General features: G+C 32.5%; 2 protein-coding genes across 2 annotated transcripts in view; both read right to left on the bottom strand.

Annotated features, from left to right (window-relative positions):
• Nucleotides 1–24,847, bottom strand: part of LOC145317712 (uncharacterized) — a 140,383-nt gene that overhangs the window by 28,193 nt on the left and 87,343 nt on the right. The gene's annotated exons all lie outside the window — the stretch shown is intronic.
• LOC145318103 (uncharacterized) lies at nt 317–18,516 on the bottom strand. The gene is made up of 6 exons (XM_080159452.1): nt 17,986–18,516; nt 13,637–13,669; nt 10,219–10,720; nt 7,580–7,699; nt 3,649–3,712; nt 317–486 (listed from the first exon to the last, which is right to left on the bottom strand). Exons 1-6 carry the CDS (start codon nt 18,012–18,014, stop codon nt 317–319), a joined length of 918 nt encoding a protein of 305 aa, XP_080015578.1. The 5' UTR covers nt 18,015–18,516.

The raw sequence follows: 24,847 nt of genomic DNA, 5'->3' as shown, positions 1-24,847 counted from the left end.
ATCGTGAGAGTGACTTATGTAAAAGTTTGACGTCAATCTTCGATTGAGGGGAAAGGGGGGAGGGAGATTTCAGAACAGTTATTTGTCGCATCGTATTATACACAGATTTCCGCGGATATTAATACGATAAATCATAAGATTAAACCAGTTTTGTTAGCTCCAAGGGGCTGAACTAGTAATAATTTATGATTTTTATTTTAAAATTTGTGAAAAATTGTTTGTAATACGATGCTTTACATCATTTTTCATTATGGCTAGGAACCGGTTCTAATCCACTGAGTTTAAATCGGTTTCGAAGCCTTACTGGAAAAAAAAATCAAATAAAAATGGTATATTCCTGTGATTTGTACTGCCGCCATGGAACTGTCAAAGAATTAGACCGAAGCTCTTCGTAGGGAACACATGTTGACCCATACGAGGCTTTCCTGTCGGACAAGGATACGTTCTTGCGCAGCCGACACCAGCGCAGCATTGTTGATACCTCCTAACATCAGTTCAAAATCTTTTAATTTATAAATATATTTAAGTCGTCATGCAATTCGAATTCGTATTCTATTTACTAACAAAATAAGGATTTAAAAGATGTGTTTTTGTTTGAGCATGTCCATACGTTGCCTCTTTTATTTTCATTCTTTATAGAATTTTCCTGACCCCTTCGTCCTTTCCCTTAAGGCTAGGGGCGGAGCAACTAGTTATTTTTAAAAGCAAAGCTTTATTACATTTAGGATATATTCTCACCTTGTCCGTTCGTAACGGATAGATCAATATGTTACTTATTCGTTTATATGATCAAAGTAGGAATAGATACATAATAAATTTTTTTAAAGCGAAGCTTTTCTATAAATAGGGTCAGTCCGTCCGTCCCTCCGACCGTAACGGATAGCTTTTTTCGTTAATTTAGGCATGTTAGATTTGTCTTATCGATTTCAAACTTTGATGATTCCTATAGTAGTTAGGTACGATTTAGAAAGCGTAGCAACTCTATAATCGTTACCAGAATGACCGTACGGCCATTTGAATCATGTTTTTTTTTAACTTTTTTTAACAAAAAATTTTTATGTGATAAAAGTATCCGATTGATCTCAATTTGGGTATATTGACTCCTGAGACAACAAAGTACAATATTATAAGCGAAGCAACTCTGTAATCAAGTCCTAAAAATGTAAGTATGTCCATGAACATTATCCTGTATTTCAGCAGTTTTTAACAAATTTACTTACAATTTTTTCGACTTTTATATTCTGATTAATGAATTCTGACACTCTACAAGTGTTAATGTTCGTTTTTTTCATTCAACCGTTTCAGAGCTTCGCTTTTATGGATGTTGTCATCCTTGTTACTTAGTACATCTACATGTAAAATAATATAAAATATCCATCAAAAACGTTTTCAAAAACTTTCCATCTTTTTCTCATCTTCAATTTTTACTTTTTTCCCCAGGGATCTTTAGGGATAAGACAATGGACGATAAATTGATGTACATCTGGAATGGGGATAAACAAAGTTACCCCCTTCTGTTGATTAAAATCATTGGTAGTAAAGTATGGACACTGCTGGTTTGGAAATAACCAATCAAAATTCAATAAAAAGAAACCTACATTTTTGCACAAACGAATTTATCAAAACTTTGGGTACCAGTGTAAATCACAGCCCAGTGTCCCCTCACAACCCTGCTTTATCCCCAGGTTGAAATTTATGCATAATAATATGTTGTAGGAGGGAGAGGTACTTTCAAACCAAAATTGACTATTTGCTTCGGGAATTTAATTTGTCCTTCCCGACGGAAATTTTTACAACACAAAAATCCACCATTCAACAATGATGACTATACCAAATATTAACAATTATTGAAAATATCAACTCTAACCGAAGACTAAAGAATAACAGTCAAGTTAAAAACAATTAAAATTAAAATGTAAAAAGTAATTATTACAAAGATGCCGAACAAACAACTTGTAATGTATCTTTGCTACTAAAAATGTCAAAATATTAAAAATTTGTGTATTTTTATAAATATGATGGAAAATTTAAAAGATAAAGACTTTACGTAATTGTAAATCACCTCAATTATACATTGTATACTTTAAAAATCATAAAAAACAAATAGCTACCCTAGAAGTTTTTGTGTCTGTCTTTCCGCTGTCCATGGTGCTAGGTTGACCTTTCAACATAACAACATATGTAAAAAAAAGAGGGGGAAATTGCGGGCTGCTCTACTGAGGCACACTAAAATTTCCATCCTATCCAGTAAATATGTGTTAACTGTGATACAACGAGTAAATTACAAGTACAAAGATTAGGAATTCCTAACCCATGGATGGCCATAGCACCGCTTTCACTATTGATATATTTAAGTTCAGAGGTTAGAACAAGAATTATCAATTCATATTTTCTCTTTCTTCTTACTCTGTTAAACTTTGACTATGAAATTTGCTTCACATGCTATATACACACTTAGCACCTTTTTTAAAAATGGAATTACCTATTTTTGAAGACGAAGGAAGTCCCTAAAAAAAATTCTGACATCGTAAAAAAGAAGGATGAGGAGAGGAGGAGTGGGAAGGAAAACCCTTTAAAAAGAGATGGATAATCCCTCATTATGATTATTTTAAGCAACTTTCCTCGTCTTCCCATTTTTCAAAATTTCATTTTCTTGCCCTCTTTGCTAAATACTAAACAATGCATCAATATTGCTTTTTGATTAATTATGTTTTTATATGGAGCCCTTACATTTTAGATGTTTAACATCTCTATAAGTATCTACTTTCCTCCCTGACTGATTTACTAACTAAGAAATTTTGTGTTCTGTCATAAGAGGGCCATTAGAGTCGAAGGTTAGAGTTTATTAGTGTCTCTATATGTTAGATATCAACCCTTTTTATTTGCAAATTTTTATATATTCTTTATTTATGATAGTGATAAAATAAATGTATCATTTTGTACTTATATATATTGTACACTAAATCCTTTTTTAAATTTTGACCCATTTTTCAATCTTCAAATTTCCCAGGAGGGCGAGGACAATGAAAAATAATGAAAACATTCTTTTTCTCTATAAATATGATATTTATTATTCATGTTAAATCATATAAAGTCAAATTATACATCTACGCATCTATGACCGCTTTCAGTCTTGTTTCGTTATGATTCTTAGTAAATCCTGGATAGAGTAGTTTTGAAAATTTCCTTTTAAGCGAAAGATTGAAATATTCAGAGAGGTAAAAATAGGATTTACTGCACAGAGCAGAGAGTGAGTGTGTGTGTGTGTGTGTTTTCACATTTTGAAAAATAAGGAACTGTTTTTCATCCAAAAATATTTCAATTTCTGTTTTTTTAAAGTAAGATTTACATTTTAATTTTTAAAATCTGGCACTTTCTTTTAAAAGTTTTAAAGAATTAAATATTTTTTTTGTCTGAAACTACATAACTGATTGGGGTCTCCATTTTAAGAAGCTTCAGATAAGTCCTTGGCTGGTTTGAAGCTATTTTATTTTTAGATGAAAGTCTTGGTATGGTTTTAGACTATAGTTGTACCCTTGAGTGCAAGGACCCTTGATGCTATGGGCGCAGCCGCTAGTATACGATGAACAGTCGGCGAGGCATTAATAAAAAACAGTTTAAAGTTTAAATATTGAACTGTGTTTTCCTGGCCAGGATCTGATAGGGTCGAATGGGAAGACTGGAAACAAGACCGTAGTGGAGTTGGGTCTCTCTGAAATTATGATCAAATATTAGGATGTGTGTCTGTCTGTAGAATAGCTTGCTGTATTTAAATTCAATAATATTTTTTTATTGCAAAGTAATATAGACTGCTTTCCGAGGAAATTAAAATGAAGACGGAGAAAGTCCCTCAAAAAATCAGCATGTTATGTCATAAAAACGAGGGATTATCCATCTCTTTTTTAGGGGGATTCATTCCCACTCATCCTCTCCTCATCCCTCATTTTTATGATGTCATTGAGAGACTTTTTTCGTCTTCATTAAAATGCAAAAATATTAGTGGAAAATTGTTTGAAATATGATGCTATGAATGCTTTTTCAATATGGCTGAGAACCGGCTCAAATCTATCGGATGTAAATCGGTTTTGAAGCTTTACTGGAAGTAATTTTAATCTATATCAGTTTTGTAAAATGTAAGTTTGACTTGATAATGGCATTTAATTGTGTTCCCCAATTTTTAAAAGCGAAGCTTTTTTATAATTAGAGTCGGTCCGTCCGTCCGCACGTCCGTCCGTAACGGATAGCTTTTTTCGTTAATTTAGGCATGTTAGAATTGTATTTTTGGGTTTCAAATTTTGCATGGTGATTCCTTTAGTAGTTAGGTACGATTTAGAAAGCGTAGCAACTCTATAATCATTACCAAAATTTCCGTACGTCCAGTTTAAACATGTTGATTATTTTACTTTTTAACAAAAAAATTTTATGTGATCTAATCATCCGATTGATCTGATTTTTGGTATATTGATTCCTGGGACAACAAAGTATATTGTTATAAGGAAAACAGTAAAAGTGTCGAACTATGACGTCAGAAAAAATTAACAATTAACCAATGAGAGGCCGCTATATATTTTACCACAGTGAATACTGGCTTTCTATTGGTTAATTGTTAATTTTTTCTGACGTCATAGTTCGACACTATTACTGTTTTCTGTTATAAGCGAAGCAACTCTATAATATTAATCAAGTCCTAAATATGTAAGTATGTCCATAAACATTATCCTGTATCAAGCAGTTTTTCAGCAAATTTACTTACAATTTTGCTTTGACTCTTATACATTTATATTCTGATTATTCAGTTCTGACACTATATTAGTGTTCATGTCCGATTATCCTACCGTTTCAGTGCTTCGCTTTTATGGATGTTGTCATCCTTACTAAAGATATTTTTCAAAATTTCTTATGCATATGTTTTACATAAAGCAAAGAAGGTTTTTTACCGTTCTAATATAAAACTCTTAGTTATCTAGTTACTTGTTTTTTTTTTATAAAAAATACGAGATATCTTCATGCATTTCTTTCCTTACAATTTACAAAAATCTAAAGAATGTGTCCTACTTTTGTGATTTTTATTTAACCCATTCGTGACGAGCTCTCAAAGTTCAACGTTTTTAATCTCCGGGGTTCAACAAAATAGATTTTTTTCTCAATAATTACTTAACAGAATTCAAAAGTAAGGTGTCAAATTAAAGATCTTACTATTTTTGTAATGGCAATTTTCTTCTTTTTTGTTGCGTTTTAGTACCTTAAAACCAACATAATTAAAAAAAACTTAAATTAATTCAAAAAAGAGGTCTAAAAAAAACGATTTCATATCTAAATTCTATGGATCATTTTACATCTAAAAGCTTACTAAAAGCACTGACTAGCTATTTTTTGAAGAAAAAAATCACAAAAGTTAGGACACGTTCTTTAAAACATTCTGTTAAACCCCAAATCCCATGTTAAACTTTTTCATTAATAAACTAGCGGCTAAGTTTGTAGAAAATTGTAATTAACACAACTCTCTTTTAATTAACTTTCCTCTAAGGATTAAATATTACATGATAAAAGATTTAATACCCCCCAGAAAAATGACACTTTGATATTAAAAATGCAGATTTTTAAAAATGAAAGTACATATTTTTTTTCATTTTTGTGCCAAACATTTTGAAATGTAAAGAAACCCTCAGTGAACAATTAATAGGGACAAACATATTTTTTTAAGTTAGATAATTCTAAAATTAGCAAATGTTCTGAAAATACAGAAAAAAAGATATTAATGTGTGTTTTACAAATCATCGCCTATTTTCCAGTATGGCTTCGAAACCGATTAATATCCGCTGGATTAGAAACAGTTATCAGCCATACTGAAAAATCATGTATAGCATCGTATTACAGACAATTTTTCACGAATATTAAAATAAAAATAATAAAATTAAAACCAGTTTTGGTTTTAAACTTTTAATAATTTTAATATACGCGGAAAGCTGTCTATAATTCGATACGATAAAAAAAATATACTCGGTAAACAAGAATAAAAACACACATGAATGCGAAGGACTATTATCTCATGCCTGAATACAGACAGACGGACAAAAGTACGGACCGACTGTATAAAAGCTTTGCTTTAAAAAAAATAAAAAATATACGAGAGAAATACAAACAGTCTTTTCAAATGATCTCATGCGAATTTATAGTGTAGAAAAAAAGAAAACCTTTAAGAAATATTGAAAACATCCAATATTGATAAATTTGACAGGTTAGATGCTGTTAGGTTGTTCGAGGAAAAATATCACACATGAAAAAATACTTAATTTTCGCATCGTGTTATAGACAGATTTCCACAGAAATTAAATAAAAAAAATTAAGATTAAAAACAGAAAGCCCCGAGGGCAATAATTTTATGATTTTTATTAAAATATACTTGGATTATATGTTTTTTCAGTATAACTGAGAACCAGTTCTAATACAGCGGATATTAATTGGTTTCGTAGCCATAGTGGAGAAACTATTCCGTTTTCATTTTACAACAGTCCATTTATATTTAATTTTTAATTCTACATAATGTACAAGTAGCGAAATTTTATGAATATGATTCTTAGTTCGAAGGGTTGGGTAGAGGTAAAAATAATCCCGGGACCTTTAGGGAACTTCCCACAAAATCCCACTCAATCTATTCTTTGTTTATAAAGTACAAAGAAAAACCTTACTACTCTATATTTAGAATAATTAATAAACCAACTATTTTACTACAATAAGACATTGAACCTCCCATAATATTGGAATCATGGATTTATTATTACTTAGATGTTACACCAGATTTTCATGTTCTCTAATAAAGTAAAACTAGCGGTGGGCTAAAATAACGATAACCCAATCCACTCCCATCATCACTCTCCTCCTACTGGATAAATAAACTGACCAATAAATGTTCCCTGTCTCCCATGTCATAATATCCACGTATATTATATATCCATTGTTTGAATTGTTAAAAACTGATTTGAAAGAACTGAAAAGTGTTGCACAATAACACAAAACCAAAGCTATATTATATTTTGCTTTTTTCCTCATAAAAATACTTTGAATTTACATTATAAAACTGATGAAAAAAGAAACAATATTGATTAAAAAAAATATTTGAATTCTTTTCCAGTATGGCTTTGAAACCGATTAATATCCGCTTGATTAGAACTATTTCTCAGCTATACTGAAAAATGTATAGCAACGAATCACAATTTTTCAAGAAATTTTTTTTAAAAATTATAAAATTAAGATAACTGGTTTCAATCTTACAATTTTTCATTTAAATGTGCTCGAAAAGCTGTCTATAATACGATGCAATAAATAATTATTTTAATTCTAAACATTTAGATTTTTTAAAGTATAAGTTCAGCAGCCAAGCTTTATACCGCAGAGCTGCTTATTTCAATTTTGCAGCTGCAGCTGGAAAAGGTAAACAATTTTTTATGGGGATGGGGGAATAAATTGTAAAGAAGAACCATTTCAATTCAGCTGTTAGCTAGATCCTTCGAAACAGACAGAAACACAAAGATCCTGTTACTTTATTATAAGGATACAATAAATTATCTCTAATAATTACCTGGATTTTAATTTTGATGACATGGCTCTCATTGCTGCCTGGACCTCCCCTGGTCAACTTGGAGCTCTCAAATGAGTTCTGTTTCCGTCGATTATGTGGAACATCAGCACTCGAACATTTCTGATTCGATATTTTATATTCAAACTTACTTTCAAAAATCTATTTATTTTATCTTGGATGTTGCACCAGATTTTTATGTACTCTAATGAAGTGGTGCGTGCAGCTGGCTAAAATAACGATACTCCAATGCCTTCCCCTCCTACTTGATGAACGAATTGCCCAATAAATACCAATACACTTACATTTTAAATCCTTTCTTTAGGGACTTTGATATAATTTTGATTGGTTGGTTCATTAAGTTGAGTGTCCAAACGTTTCAATCACTAATTGTGATCTACAGAAGGGGTATTTTTTTTATTTATTATCTTTTATGATGTAGATCAATTTATCGTCTATTGTGTAAATAAATTTTATTTTTTTAATCCATCTCTACTTTTGCCAAATATTTAAAACCTAGAATTTTATTTTACTTTTATTTTGTTTATAAAATATTTATGACTTTACTTTAGATCTAAATTTGACTTCTGTACCCCAAATATGTACTTTTAAATAAGTGTTTTACTAATATTTTCTATATTATATATTTATTTGACATTTAAAGTAGTTACTTAAGATCTAGAGAACAAGAAATATTTCAGGGAAACTTATAAAAAAGAGGGAGGATTGTAAATTATTCGGGTATAAACCCTTTCGTGGCAACGCCTCTTAAGGGGCCTTTCCTCGTATTTTTACAGTAGCTTTTGATAGGATATTTTAGGTTAGGTTGTTACCCCGCTTGGTTAGATCCCCCCGCAGGGGCTAGGAATAGGAAAAAACTACTGAGAAAATACGACGAAACACCCCTTAAGAGGCGCTGCCACAGAAGGGACAATACCCAATTTTTCTTATCCTTCCTCTCAGCTCTCTTTGCCTATGGAAAATAGCCTAAAACACGACCTTTTATTCGTAGAAAGCAAAGGGGGATCCTTAGATTCTCTAACACATACCTGACCCAAAACATGACAGGGATCTTAAGGGATAAGATAATAGACAATAAAATTGAAGTACTTCTTCAATGATGATGAACACAATTTTCCCTTCTGTTGATTCAATTCATTGGTTGAAAAGTTTGGACACAGCTTTTTGAACCAATTCATCAGGATTTAAGAGAGGACTTTTTAATTTTCAGTCCAATGTCCCCTCCCTCCCTGCTTTCAAAAGATTGAAGTTATAGAATGGATAAATCAAAGGTAAAAAGTTTTTGTTTTGTAATAAAACAAATTCTCATTTGTAAAATGTATTTCTCATTTATTTGATGTGTTTTCTTTGTATCTCTGTTCCACACTCACAACTTTGAGAAATGTTAAGAAAACAAAATAATGTCATTCTCTCTGTCTGAGCTTCATGGATATATTATTACTTGGACGTTGCACCAAATTTTCTTGAACTCCTATAAAGTGATGAACATAGCTGGCTAAAACAACGATATAGCTAATTTCCTACTAGACGAACGATAAATGAGGTTCATATTACATATTAAGAAGCTAAATTAACGCACATCTTTCCCCTTGTCAATATATCCACGTATATCCTATATCCATTCTGAGCTCTCGACTTTTAGTGTGATTATGCCTGCTACGCGTGCTGGCAGCTAGCTAGGCCCGTCAACCTTTTTGTTTCATTTTCTCTTTACTTGTGTTGTCTTATGTGCTAGATATGGGAGGGGAAAGTATTCTAGGAACAAAATAGGAATTGATATCCTATTATTAAAGTAACAGGATGTTTGTCTGTGTGTCTGTACCGAAGAATCTCGCTAACCGATCGGGTTCTCCTTAACAGGGTAGCTTCTCATAGGTCCCGGGAAGGTTTATAACTATTTTGGCAGAGGATACCACCACCCTCCCAAGAGAAATCGCCCCTAGAAAAAAATTACCCCCCCCCCAAAAAAAAACCCAAAAAAAATAGATATTTTTTTAAGACTAAAATTTAAAAAAATGGGGTTATAGTGGGGGGGATGGGGTTGGCAGCACCCCCCCCCCCCCACAAAAAAAATTAAATAAAAAAATGGGTTTTATCATTAAACTCCCCCCTCCTCAAGTGCCCCTAGAGGTCTCTAGGGACGTAGCCGCTAGTAGTGGTTAAAATAAGTTTGATTTCCTTTAGGTGTTTATATCCATCTTGTTTATATTTTCCAAAACTATCCTAAAGTATTAACTTTGTAAAATTAGATAGTTTTTAAAAGCGAAGCTTTTTTTATAATTAGGTAGGTCCGGTTATTACGTCCGTCTAAAAAGGTTAGCTCTTTTCGTTAATTTAGACATGTTAGAATTTTTTCTTATCAATTTGCATAAGGATTCCTATGACAATAAGGTACAATGTTATAAGCAACGATAATCTCAGTAATCAAGTCCTGAAAATGTCCTAATAACAGTATCATGTATTTAAGTAGTTACTTACAATTCTATTTAGACTTATGAATTTATATTCTGCTTATTCAGTTCTGAGTTCGTTTCGGAGCTTCGCTTTTATGGATGTTGTCATCCTTGTTCTTTTTTTAAATTAGCAATTATCAACCTTAGATTTCTAATTTTAATTCATACAAAGTCAATTTCCTGTTTGTTTTTGCCATAGCTTTCTTTTCTCTGATTCCCATTGCTAAATCGCCTAAGCCGCCTTTTTTCCGCCGCTGCCGCCATGGCAGTTTTCGCCTCGCTAACGCTGGTCTCCTCGCCGGACGGTGTTCTAATAATGATGCCACTTCTATCCTCCATACTCAGGTTGCCGCTTAACCTTCCTGGCGGCGGCGGACGTGCCGGTATCGGCGGAGGCGGTATAGGCCGAGCCGTTTTGGAACTCTTGACCGGACTTCCCCCACCGCCATTATTATTGTTGTTTATATTAATCGGTGTTGACCTGCCGTTGCTTGCTGGGGCTGTGTCCGGCCTTTTGTTTAGGTTGGCAACCCGACTGCCGTTTGTATAGGCAACTGTGGACTGACTGTTGCCACCGTTGGCGGGCGAATTGTTGAAACTGCTGCCGCCATTGCCGCTGTCATTCTCATTGTCAAACGAGTTGAGGAAGTTTGTAACAGAGGTCGGACTGTGAAACGATTATATTAAGCACGTTTATAAATGAATAAATAAATTTAATTGCATGCTTAAATATTTCATACATTTTTTTATTTTTCTAAAATCTTTTAAGCATCGTCATAGTGTATAACTATACATATTTCTTTGAAATGCACTTTTTGTGTTAGTTTGAATTTAGCAACGCGTTTGATTATATCTAAGTACAATATTTATGGATATAACAGACGAAAATTTGTCGTCAATTTAGATTGCTAACATGGACCTCAATTATTGGTCAGATAGAGGGGACTAAATGAGGTACAGAATGTGGGTGGGTGGTGTCATTATTATAGCCAGCTGCGAGTATCACTTTATTAGAATTTAGCAGTTTACATGAATATCAGGTGCAATATCCAAGTAATAATATATAGATTAATATTTTAGGTATTTTTAAAAGCGAAGCTTTTCTATGATTAGGGTCGGTCCGTCCGTACGTCCGTCCGTCCGAAATAGTTAGCTTTTATTAGTTAATTTAAGCATGTTAGAATAGTCCTATCGATTTCAAACTTTGCATGGTGATTCCTGTAGTAGTTAGGTACGATTTAGAAAGCGTAGCAACTCTATAATCATTACCAGAATGTACGTACGTTCATTTTAAACATGTTGATTTTTTACTTTTTTGATAACAATTTTTTAAGTGATAATATCATCCGATTGATCTGATTTTTTGATTGCTGATTCCTATTACAATAAGGTACGATATTATGAGCGTATTATTATTACGTATAATTTTGTCAAACCTTATAATTTTATATTTTGTATATTCAGTTCTGACACTCAACAAAAGTTAATGTTCGTCTGTCATATCGTTTCAGTGCTTCGCTTTTATGGATTTTGTCATCCTTGTTTTAACATATACAGTTATAAGAACGCAATAAGAACACAATAAATAGATGAAAGAAAAATTTAGAAAATGTAGATCTATGTTTCTACGACTTAAAAAATAAAATGAAAGTGAGAAAAATGACAAATATGAACCTTTTCCTGTGAAAAATGAGCTATATCAATGCAGAAATAAGAGAAATAAAATAGGTTTCATAAATTGTTTCGTATTTATTTGACATACAAGATCACTTTCTTCTCCTATTGGCCTCTAGGGGAACTTGAGGTAAAGTGGATATTTTTTCTTAGGATTGTTTTCTCTTTGGAGGGTAATGGTACCCTCCTCCAAAATAATTATAAAACTACCTATAACTACCTATGAGAAGCTACCCTGTAAAGGAGAACCCGATCGGTTCCGCAGTTAGCGAGATCCTTTGGTACAGAAAGACAGATAGACAAAGTCCTGTTACTGTATTATAAGGACTAGCGGCTACGCCCCTAGAGGCCTCTAGTGGCACTTTAAATGTTTGGTTTTTTGTTGCGTTCAAGTTTCTACGATATGTTGCGTAAGAGTCTCTTTATACGATACCTTAAAATAAAAATTTCGATTTATTATTATTTCTCTTGGGAGGGTGGTGGTACCCTCCCCCAAAATAGTTATAAACCTTCCCGGGACCTATAAGAAGCTACCCTGTTAAGGAGAACCCGATCGGTTCAGCGGTTAGCAAGATCCTTTGGTACAGACACACAGACAAACAGACAAACATCCTGTTACTTTAGTATAAGGATATACAATTTCTTTAATGATTTTCAATAATATTACATTTCTTTAAATATTGTCACTTTTTATTTGTTAACGTTCGTTTGACTGATTTGTTGAGCTGCGCCTTCATGAATGTTTTATATTACAGTTTATTTATTTGGAAGAAAGATTCATTCTCTTCCAAAATTTGACTTGTATACAATAGAAATATTTTTTTGTTAAAGTTATTGCAATTAATTGCATTGGATTATTTTCGTATTATTTTCCCCGTTGCCGCGCTGCCTTTTGGTCAGGGCTCGGCAGCCGCGTATCAACCGCGACTAAACCTGAAATTGCCATATTTAGGTAAGGTTTAGACTGCCAGCTGGTTTTTAAAATTGTAAAAGGTTTATTTCATTACGGATGACGCACGGCTGCCGAGCCTGGATTTTGGTTTGGGATTCCTTCAACCTTTTAAATGCATTTTAAAGCTCAAGAAGCAGATATTGATAATTTTTTTTGGAGGAAAAGGCATTAGTTTTGTTTTTAATTTGATTTTTTTACTCTGCATTAATAAAAACTAGCGGCTACGCCCCTAGAAGCCTCTAGGGGCACTGGTAAGAGGGGGAAAAGTCGACCTCATCCCATTTTAAATTTGAGTTTCAAAAGAGTTAAAAAATATTTTTTGGGGTTGAGGGGGGTGAAGACACCCTTTCCAAAAATAGTTTAAAACCTTCCCAGGACCTATAAGAAGCTTCACTGTAAAGGAGAACAATATCGGTTTAGCGGTTAGCGATATCATTCGGGACAGACAAAAACGCTTACTACTTTATATAATAGGATATAAAAACTATAATGTCTTGTTTTATTTGCTTTTTTGGCTATACAGAAATCCACATGAAATACAAAGATTTTGTTTACACTTTTTAATCCATATAAATAAGAGCATTTTTGTATTCGCCATGAAAAATTTTCCCTTGTGTTTTTACTAGTAGCTAGGCCCTTAGCCTTTAGGAACTCTGTATTTGAAGAGCTCAAAAAAAAACTTTAAACCATGCCAGGACTTAAATCTGAATATAGAATGGTTTAAAATCATTACAGGAGCGTTGTGAAGCTTACCTAATTAGGAGACTTCAATCGGATTAGTAGATCTTAGGCTTCAGAAAATAATCCATATTACTTTATTTAATAGGATAGTAAACCAGTCTTTGTGACTTCAAATAACAACAAATGATTTGTTTGTAATACGAGCATTACTGACTGGCAATACAGCCCTGCTAATTAAAGGAACGATTGTTGACAATTAAAAAGTGCTTAATTTTCCTGAGAGCGTCGCTTCTAATCAATTTTGTCAGTCTTCTGCAAACAACCACCAATCTTTAGATATCATTGAAAATACATATAAACCAATTCAGGTGACAGAAATTTTATTTTTATTTTATGTCTATATTTTTTGCTTTGTTTATGACAAGGTCAAAAATTATTAAATTAAACAGACAGAAAGACAAAAAACAAGGACGATTGCGATCAATAGTGCATAGAGAGTGATGTACTTTTTAAACATATAAGGCGTCAGTGACTATGTTGGACAGAAAGACGAACAGCCAAACAAAAGCAAATGAAAAAACCAAGCATAGTTTTTTTTTCTGATTTTCTAGCAAAACATTACAACATTCACTACAAGTATTAACAAAGGGAGAGGTAGGTTGCGGGTAAAATCCGTAAAGGTTATGTGTTACAAGTTAAAAACAGTAGTAGAACGATAAAAAATTATGTTAAATTTAAAAAAAAAAAATTTTGTCTATAGTTCTTTTCAATAAGAAATACACATATTTAGTGAATATTATCGTTCTAGTACTATTTTTATGCCTTAAAACACACACCTTTACGGATTTTACCCGCAACCTACCTCTCCCTTTACAAATATAAAGGAAACTAAAGAGTGAAAGAGGTGCAAATAACTAGAGAAGCTTCGCTACAGAGAAATATTTTATTTGTAAGCTTGTAATGGATATTGAATTTAAGTGGATATTATGACAGGGGGAAAATTCTCGTTTATTTAGGTTGCTAACATTGACATCATTTATTGGGCAGTTCCTTCATCCAGAAGGAGGGGAGGGAAAGGAGTAAACAGGGTTGGACCGTTATTTTAAGCCATTTACAAGTATCATATAGTTAAAGTACGTGATAATTTGGTGTAAAATCCAAGAAATTATAAATCCATTAAGCTAACTGTATAAATATATATACTAGCGGCTTCGCCCCTAGCCTCTAGGGGCTTTTCCCCAAGAGATAATTAAAAAAAAAATAAAGTACTACTGGGGGGGGGGGAATTTTCATTTTTTTTTTAGGGGGGGGGGGGGTTGGGGGTGTCCCACCCCCCAAGAAAATAGCTTAAAACCACCACAGGACCAATAGGTATATACCAGAAGAGTAGAATCCGATCGGTTCAGTGGTTACCGAGATCTTAAGGGACGGACGGACAGACAGACAGACGGACGGACAGACAGACAGACGGACGGACAGACAGACAGACAGACATACAGACATAATTCTACTTTGTATTATAGATTACAGCTGCAATACATAGTAATGCAAAGTTTACTTGAGAAATTCTTTCATAAAAACACGATTGCTCATAAATTTTTTAGTATCTTATTCTTAGAAAGAATGAAAAATTGTTTATATATATAAACTAAATGTATTTATATAATGAATCCATCCATAGGCTTTTGTATACTAAAGTAGCTGGTTGTATGTCTGTCTTTTAAAATCTCAGAAACTATAGGTTCAACTGGTTAAATGTGAAAGTCCCTAGAAGGTTTTAAGCTATTGAAAAGTTGGAAAATGGGGTACGCTGAAGGAATCTGCTCTACCAAAACAAATTTTCTTTCTTTCTCCTACTTTTAAATAAAAAAAAATTAAATTAAATCAATCTAGAGTCAAGAAATAATATTCAAAGATAAATCCTAATTTGTCATATTCTATTAAAATGGTTGATATTGAAATATTAGTACATAGTAACATGGGGGTAAATATTGGTCTTCCATGCATAAATTCCCTTACTCCACCCTTACAATGCACCCATCTTCCATTTTCTTTCTCAAGTTAAATGCACCTGCACCCACCTGCACCCGTTGCAACCATCCCTTCACTCCCCTTCACATTCCCTGACAAACCTAAAATGCATCTTCCCTATCTAAATTCTCTTTCTCTACTCACATACATTTAGTTTTCTAGAAATAAACCCCTCCAATTATTTTAACCCCTTCTTTGTTGTTTACATTTTGTCCTCCCTTTACACAAACAGAATATCCACCCTCTAAAATACACACTCTCACACACACACACACACAGTCTTTTTGCAGGCAGAAACTACCCAAACCTCCGCCCCCCACCCTATATGATTGGAGTTGCAACCTACGTCAGAATTGCATCACTACTAGTACTCCAAGATTTACAGGGATAAGTAAATGTAAAAGAATTACAATTTCCCTAATTACCTAGATCATATACAACAAAATATTGTTTTTAGCAAATTGGCAGGTTTATATTCTATTGACCTATCCCTTTAACCTTGACTACTATTCACCCCCTAGTCACACAACAACAACTCTTCAAACACACTTTGCTAGAGCCAGGTACAGGTATAATGAAATAAGCCAGCAAAAGCTATCTGTCCCAAATATAATACTTACATTTAATTTTAAATTATAAAATTACTCTACAACTTATATCTCTCTTTTTCTATATTCATCTACTAGCAGCTACGCCCCTAGAGGCCTCTAGTGGCACTTTAAATGTTTGTTTGGAAATAAAATAATAAGTAACATATCTATGTTGCGTTCATTTCTCTAAGTAAAAAAAATTTAATTTTGTTGTGATTTCTCTTGGGAGGATGGTGGTACCCTCCCCCAAAATATTTTTAAACCTTCCTGGGACCTATGAGAAGCTACCCTGTAAAGGAAGACCCGATCAGTTGAACATACTGTTACTTTTTTATAAGGATTTGTCAATGGGGGGGAAACAATATTAACACTGCTGCTTCTTCAATTTATTTTGTTTCTTTCTCAATCAGTTCATCCAATTAGATCTGGAGGCAATGAGATTTATATAGCTGATATTTGGGAAGGTCATATTAAAAACTCTTCAACTCATTTTTTACATCCATATGTCTGTCCAACCCCCCTGTCTTTAATGCTTTTAAAGAAATAGTGATTTTCGACTGAAATACAAGTAATTAACTAAATTTGTTTGCCTATCTCTATTTGTTTTGGATCATATGCTTTTATACTTGTTGATGTTGTCATCCTTAGAAGCATTGTTAATTCCTGAGAATCCTTAATTTTTAGATTTTTTTGGGTAGTAAATTTGTGCAATTTCTTCAATTTAATCTTTGTTGAAGTGGAATTTTCAAATAATCTGATTACTTTCGATTGAAACATGGTGTGCATGCCAACTAATGTGTGTATACCTTTACCGGCAACATTTAGTTTATATAAACAATAAAATATACAAAATATGGAAAACAATATTTTAGTATAAAATATATGCTTACTTAATATTTTTTTTTGTTTAATGAACCTAATTAATAGTCAGCATTAAAAAAATATGTTTAATTAAATTGCCATGAGTGCTCTTAACATTGCCTACAGATGTCCTATGATTGATTTGAAGGCTCTATAAATTCTTATATCTTGTATAAATTTTATTTTAGATGGGAAAGCTACTAATACAAGATGTTTATGAATTAATTTGATATAATTTCTCTAAGTGAATCAGAAAGAAGGCTTTAAGAAAATTAGATTAGTATGTTTCTCTGTTAAAGTCACTTTACTTAATGTAAAACCATTGTGCTATAAATTCTTATATAAGGAATTCTGACCCTGATTTTAAATTGTGATTTTTAAATCTGTAAAACCTACAATGTACCTTCCATTTGTTAATAAAATTAGAGTCTTTTCTTATCTAAATTAAATATTAAAATTTTTTTGGGGACATCCTGTATGTATATAACCTTACAGTTACAACTGCATCCCTGGTCCACTTACCAGAGGAGGGATGTGCTTGGGGTAGGGGTTGCACTTAATCTGACTTTATATGAGAGATACATAGTGAGGCAAGTTTATCATTAAAGTGCACTCACAAAATCAGAAAAAAATGCAAGTTACATTCATTCATCTCTCAACAATATCTATTAACAGAGATTAAATAAAAATTAAAATATTATGTCAGATTAAAGACAGATGTCAAAGTAGGTAAGGAAAATTGTCTTTAATGTAGAGTAGAAAATGAAGCGCAGTCAAAAAAATTTCCCTATATACAATGCAACTTTTTTTGATATTTCAGAGATGGTTGGATGGAAAACATGGTTGATCATTGATCAGAAGAATCTCCAACCAAAAAAGTCAAATAAATCCAATTTACACTTCAATTTTATGGACAGACACATGTTAATCATAAGGTAGCATCAATGCACATTAATATTTTTTCTTGAGACATTACAAAATGAGCCATCTCTTTTTAAGGGGTTTCCTTTCCCACTTCTCCTCTCATCTCTCCCCTTCATGACGTCACATGGATAATTTTTTCAGACACTTTATAGAGTATCTTTTTTCTTATAATACATTTGAAATATCTAAAGATTGGCAGTGTGTTATCCTGGTGGTTCTTACTTAAGTGGTTCAGATTCTGACCGCTCCATCTGGGCCACACCTTGCTGTCCCTCCAGACAGGTGTGTGAACTCTAGCTACGCCACACCTAGCTGTCCCTCCAGACAGGTGTGTGAACTCTAGCTATGCCACACCTTGCTGTCCCTCCAGACAGGTGTGTGAACTCTAGCTATGCCGCGCAACAGACCTACAGACCTCCCTCTACACAGAGGGGCACTAGCTATTCAATTTTATCATCTGCAAATTATCGTATATTTGGTCAATATCGGGGAGGGAGGGGACATTGGGCTGTTTATTTCACTAGTCCCCAAAGTTTTATAATAACTTTATCTTATTCGTTGGCTTAACTAATTTGGGGACTTTTATTTAATTTTGATTGGTTGGTTCGTTCAGTTTTGTGTCCAAACGTTTCAACTAATAATAGTAATCTAAAGAAGGGTTAATTTTGCGTATCATCATTTGGGATGTACAACAATTTAGCAATCAATTGTCTTATCCCTTAGATCAACATGCAATGTTTGTATTGTTCAACGCCATTTTATTCGACCTAAACTTTGATGACCAAAAACATAACATAAAAACGATAAAAAAGTTGAAAAAATAAATTTTTTTTTTGAAAGTCATGGATAATTGTATATAACAAAAAATAAATTATATTTTTCCTTGACATTTCTTGTCATTGTTAGTTTTTGCTGATGAGACAAAAAAAATATTTATGTATATATCTTTTGTTTAGATGCTTATACAATTACTTCCCAAAGTAGCGAAGCCTTTTGAAATGATAAATTTAACATAAGAGAAGGTGAAAGAGAGAGAGAGAGAGAGAGAGAGAGAGAGAGAGAGAGAGAGAGAGAAAAAATAGAGCTATCGAAAAAGTAAGAAAAAAGACACAGAAGACTCACATACATGGTAACACGTTAAGTAGTTGCGCTGCAAAAAGCACTATAAATACTTTACTTTTAGAAATCACTCTATTTTCATTTAGTAAGTGTTTGGATGATAAATTATTATTTTCTTTTTTAATATTACTTTCCAAACTAAATCCATAAGGTCAAGAAGTTTACTTATAATAGAACAATTTATAATTTTCATAATATTTTCAGTTTCTTTAATGGATATATTATTACTTAGATGTTACACCAGGTTTTAATGTTCTCTAATAAAGTGAAACTGGCAGCGGGCTGAAATAATGATATCCCCCATCCCCTCTCGTCCTACTGGACAATGAACTGACCAATAAATTAGTTAGCATCCTAAATTGTGTCATATTCTAAATCAATTGGTTTGTAACAAGGGCGACCAAGCTTTTTTTCATTTGGGGGGGGGGGGGAATTCAAAATTCAGTTGGGGGGGAATCTTTATATCATATAGGCAAGGAAATCCAAGCTTTTTCATTTTTTTTTGGGGGGGGGAGGAGGATAAAAATTCAAACTTTAATTTTTTTTTTATGGGGGGGGGGGTTACCCCATTACCCCCATCCCATTAGACGTCCTTGGTACGTAATCCCTCATAATAAAAATGATAGCTTGCTTCTTTTGGGGCTGAGAACCTGGCAAAATATATAATCAATGCAATATTTACTTTAAAGGCGTGTCAGAATTGCTTACTTATTTGATCAATGAGTGTATAAAACAAATTTGCATGTTATTCCCACTTTCTCACAAAATATTTTTTATGGGGGGGGGGGCCCGGGGGGGTACTTTTTTACCCTGCCTTTAAGTCTTTTCTGTATAAAACAAATTTGCATGTTATTCCCACTTCCTCAAAAAATAACTTTTATGGGGGGGGGGGGGGGTATTTTTTTACCCTGCCTTTAAGTCTTTTCTGTGAGGCAAAGATTTTTTTAGGCGTATATTTAATTTTATTTAAAAAATGTAGTGGGGTTTGTATTTTGTTTCAATTGTTAAATTTATTTAACTAGTTTTTTTTTGGTGGGGGGGATAATTAGATAATAAAATAATAGTATACTTATAAATTGTCAAGCTTTAATTTTGCTCATATGAAATAATTTTATTATTTTTTTCAGGGGAAGTAATAGTTATTTATCAAATCGTATGGAAGACATCTTACCGCGGATATTAAAATGAAAAATTATAAGATTAAAATCAATTTTGTTAGCCCCAAGGGGCCTAAGGCTCGAAAACTAATGTTAATTTTTTTTATTTTCGTTTTAGTATTCGTGAAAAATTGCCTGTTATACGATGCTATAAGTGATTTTTAAGTATGGCTGAGAACCGGTTCTAATCCAGGGGATATCAATCGGTTTCGAAGCCATACTAGAAATGATTATGATATCATAAGCAACGCAGCTACAGTGAGATATAAACAAGGATGACAACATCCATAAAAACGAAGCTCTGAAACGGTAGGACAAACGAACATTAACACTTGAGAAGAGTGTCAGAACTGATTAATTAGAATGTAAATGTATTAAAGTCGAACGAAAAAAATTGTAAGTAGATCTGTTGAAAAACTGCTTAAATACAGGATATTATTTAAGGACATACTTACATTTTTAGGACTTGATTATAGAGATGCTTCGCTTATAACAATGTACTTTGTTGTCCTAGGAATCAGTATAAATTAGAACAATCGGATAATTTTATCACATACAAATTTGGTGTTTGAAATCAACATGTTTAAAATCGACGTAAGGACATTCTGGTAACGATTATAGAATTGCTTCGCTTTCTATTTAACTCGTACCTAACTTCTAGATTAATCATCATGCAAATTTTGAAATCGATAGGACAATTCTAACATGCCTAAATTAACGAAAAGACTTTCCGTTACGGACGTACCGGACGGACGGACCAACCCTAATTATAGAAAAGCTTCCCTTTCAAAAATATAAAAGAAAGGAAAGGAGGTAAAATAAGAAAAAAATATAAAATCTTGGTGAGAGGATAAAAAGCAATCCAAACTCGACGCGGAATTGAAATTACCAAATTATCTTTGTCAGCCCATCCAGGATTTCCTACACCTTTACCATCAACCACTCTCTGTCTACATAGCATTTAATATAAATGATAGAATTGTCGTGTTTATTTTAAACTTTAAGAATTCTGGTAAGATTTAGACAAAGATAATTAAATTACTGATAACATGAATTTATTTTCAAGTTATCTATTTAAATCACAAAAGAATAATTTCTTAAAATATTATTCAAATACATTTTTTACTAACCGGGGAAGGGGGAGGGGTTGTTGTATAAAAAAATTGAAGACTAAGAAAGTCCCTTAATGACGTCATAAAAATGAGGGATGAGGAGAGGAGGAGTGGGAAAGAAAACCCCTAAAATAGATATGGATAATACCTCGTTTTTATGACGTAACATGCTGTTTTTTTTGAGGGACTTTCAACGTCTTAAAAAATTTTCCATTGTGATGTAGTGATAACCCTGTGTATAGTTAGCATGGTTTATAAACCTAGGGGGGTGGGAAGAGTGATGTTTCAATTTAAGTGAATAGGTTGCTGTGATATAGCCCAGTACTGGATATAGAATAAGTGGATATTGGGTTAGGGACATTATTGTTGTTAATTTAGGTTGCTAATATAGTCTTCAGATATTGGTTAATACGTTCCTCCATATTAGCCATCTTGGAGAAACATTTTATCAGGGGAATAGTCCCTTTCGTGGCAACGCCCCTTAAGGCGCGATTTGTCGTATTTTTATAATGGCTTTTTATAGGTTATTTTAGGTTAGGTTAGGTTATATTGGGTTAGGTGATTGCCCCACAGGGTTAGGCAATTGGCCCCGCAGGGTAAGAGCCCCCCCCCCCGCAGGATCTAGGAATAGAAGAATAGCTACTGTGAAAATACGAAGAATCGCCCCTTAAGGTACGTTTCCACGAAAGGGACTATACACTTTATCAGGGTATGCAAGAATCCTTCACAATATCCATGTATTCTATATCCATTGGCCCAGTACAGCTCCCATGAGTAATATATAAAATACTTATTACGCCAAATCTGGCCGCTATTTATAGACTTTATCATATACTTTTATTTAGGGGGTAAGATATTACTGTGTAATAAAGTTATAGGATGTCTGTCTGTCTTTTATAAGTGTATGAAAGGAAAGATCTCACAGATCAGTCCACAATAGACAGCGAAGTTTCTTGTTGGACCAGGTTTAAAGGGCACCTCATTTTAAGAGTAGTAGATCCAAGAAACCTTCCAAAACATTTGTATAGTAACAAGGATGACAACATCCATAAAAGCGAAGCACTGAAACGGTAGGACAAACGAACATAAACACTTGTATAGTGTCAGAACTGAATAATCATAATATAAATGTATAAGGGCCAAAGCAAAATTTTAAGTAAATGTGTTGAAAAAAACTGCTTGATTCAGGATAATGTTTATGGACATACTTACATTTTTAGGACTTGATTATAGAGTTGCTTCGCTTATTACATTATACTTTGTTGTCCCAGGAATCAATATACTAAAAATCAGATTAATAAGATGAGTAGTTCACATAAAAATTAGTTGTTAAAAAAGTAAAAAAATCAACATGTTTTAAATGGACGTACGGACATTTTGGTAATCATTATAGAGTTGCTACGCTTTCTAAATCGTACTTAACTACTAAAGGAATCACCATGCATAATTTGAAATCGATAGGACAATTCTAACATGCCTAAATTAATGAAAAAAGCTATCCGTTACGGACGGACGGACCGACCCTAATTATAGAAAAGCTTCGCTTTTAAAAATGGTGGGCTAAAATAAGAAATAACAAACATCAAATATGTTGGGTTACCCCTCTCTAGCAAGTGGCTAGGGGCACATCAATGAAATATAATAAAGTAATAAATAAATTACCCAAAAGTTCGCATGAAGGCGCCGAAGCAAATTTTTTTTATTATTCTGTTTTTACATGGCAAAGTTCATGCACATAGTATAAATATCATGAAAATTAATTTTGAATTAAATAATTTTTTCTCTCCAAATTTTATGAATTTTATGAAACAAGAATTATCATACCACTACACTTTCTGTTATTCATATAAAATTGTACATAAATAGCATTTTTTTTTTTATCCGAAATTATTATTTTAAAACTTTTATTATACAGAGAAGATAAATTTTCTTATAGCGAATATACTAATTAATTGTTTTCTAAGATTACGAATTTGAATTTGAATTTTAAGAGAAGAGAAACAATTTCCCCCTTCCAACAATAAATATGCAGGAAAAATATTTGATATATTTGTTCACTTGTCTATATTTTATATTTTTATGGTTTCCTTGTAAATGTATCTCTGGACCTTTTTATAAGATTAACATAAATGATTACATTGTATTAACCTTATATACTTATAAAGTGCTTACAGATATTAAAGCTACTCCAAGTTCTAATTTCTATTCAGTTTCATAATAATATATTATTACTTGGATGTTACACCAAATTTTTAAGTTCTCTGATAAAGTAATGCTAGCAGCTGGCTAAATTAACGAAACCCTCCATCGAACCATTTTTATCCCATCCCCTCAACTCCTCCTGAATGAACTAACTAACCAATAAATTAGGTCCATATTAGCAAGCTAAATTAACGACAAATTTCCCCCTGTATATATATACACGTATATTATATATCCATTTTCATAGCTTAGACTATTAAATTCAAGACTTCTCTTCTTTAAAAGTGTCTTTTCGAATACCAGATAAAAAAAATGTGATGTTTTTTTAAGCACATGCACTAGGTTATATAGTCAACGTGTCTATAATATGTAAGCCAAGATCAATTTTTAATCAACTGGAATTTTTAAAGACTGAATATAATGCAAAAGTTTTATTTGTCCGTCTGTCTGATTTTTGTGCTTCTCAAAAAGATCAAAAAACTTTTAATTATACAAAAGTGCCTTAATCGATCTATAGAGTAGCATTGCTATGTCATACTGTAACTGAGGTTTTTAAATGCATCTACAAATCTTACTTAAATTTAAACATTTTTATTTTTGAGTGAAATGTAATTTAATCTGGCAGCTTCAAAACAACACTTGATGTAAATTTCTCATGATAATGTAAAACTTTTTAAATTTTGTTATTTTTTCTCACTTATTTCTTTTTGTTTTTGTTTTCTATACAGCTATACATTAAAAAAAAACATTATAAATTTTGTCGAACCAATATCTACTTCTTTTTAAAAGTTTTGTTCATTTTGTTGAAACACATTTTATCCAGGGTGATTATAACTACACTATTTCTCCAAGTTTTAAAATAAAGTTTTCTTATTCGTTGTCTTAACAACTTTGGGGACCTTTAGGGAATTTGATTGGTTGGTTCATTACGTTGATTGTCTAAACCATTTTAACGACTAATTAAATTTTGTTTATCAACATTGGGGATACACACCAATTTATCGGCCATTGTATTATCCCTTTAGATCTCTGCGCCGTATCTTTTAGATTTTATCAAAGCACTTGACACGAGCTTGACATTTTTATGTAATATGTATGTCAATGAAAAATGTAAAAAGATTAAGTAGATAGAAAAAAGGGTAGTTTCACGAAATGCATTTGAACTTAATTTAGTGAACCGCATATTTTTTGCTAGTTAATGGGTTAAACTATATTTATATGGCATATATTTGAAAGAATTTCAATTTTCTACCACGTAGTTTTGAAAATATCAAGACTTGAAAATCGTCTTTTTGTGATATATGCAATTTAAAAAGACGATTTTAACTACGTGGTAGAAAATTGAAATTCTTTTAAATATATGCCATATAAATGTAGTTTAACCAATTAACCAGGAAGAAATATACGGTTCACTAAATTAAGTTCAAATGCATTTCGTGAAACTACACCTTTATTAATGAAAACATTTGTTCAAAAGCTTTAACAACATTGCTA

The sequence above is a fragment of the Acartia tonsa genome, chromosome 4, assembly GCF_053477335.1.
Source record: "Acartia tonsa isolate MP-2025a chromosome 4, ASM5347733v1, whole genome shotgun sequence".
Taxonomy (NCBI): Eukaryota; Metazoa; Arthropoda; class Copepoda; order Calanoida; family Acartiidae; genus Acartia; species Acartia tonsa.
The sequence above is the reverse complement of the archived record's forward strand: the minus strand, read 5'-3'. Positions and strand labels throughout refer to the sequence as shown.

What these genes read in the sequence shown, in the direction of transcription:
- LOC145318103 (XM_080159452.1), bottom strand. Translation starts at nt 18,014, where the DNA reads ATGGAGCGGTCAGAATCTGAACCACTTAA. An exon ending in TCAGAATCTGAACCACTTAA is followed by an intron (nt 13,670 to 17,985) that starts GTAAGAACCACC and finishes GGTTGTTTGCAG; the next exon opens with AAGACTGACAAAATTGATTA. An exon ending in TTGATTAGAAGCGACGCTCT is followed by an intron (nt 10,721 to 13,636) that starts CAGGAAAATTAA and finishes ATAATCGTTTCA; the next exon opens with CAGTCCGACCTCTGTTACAA.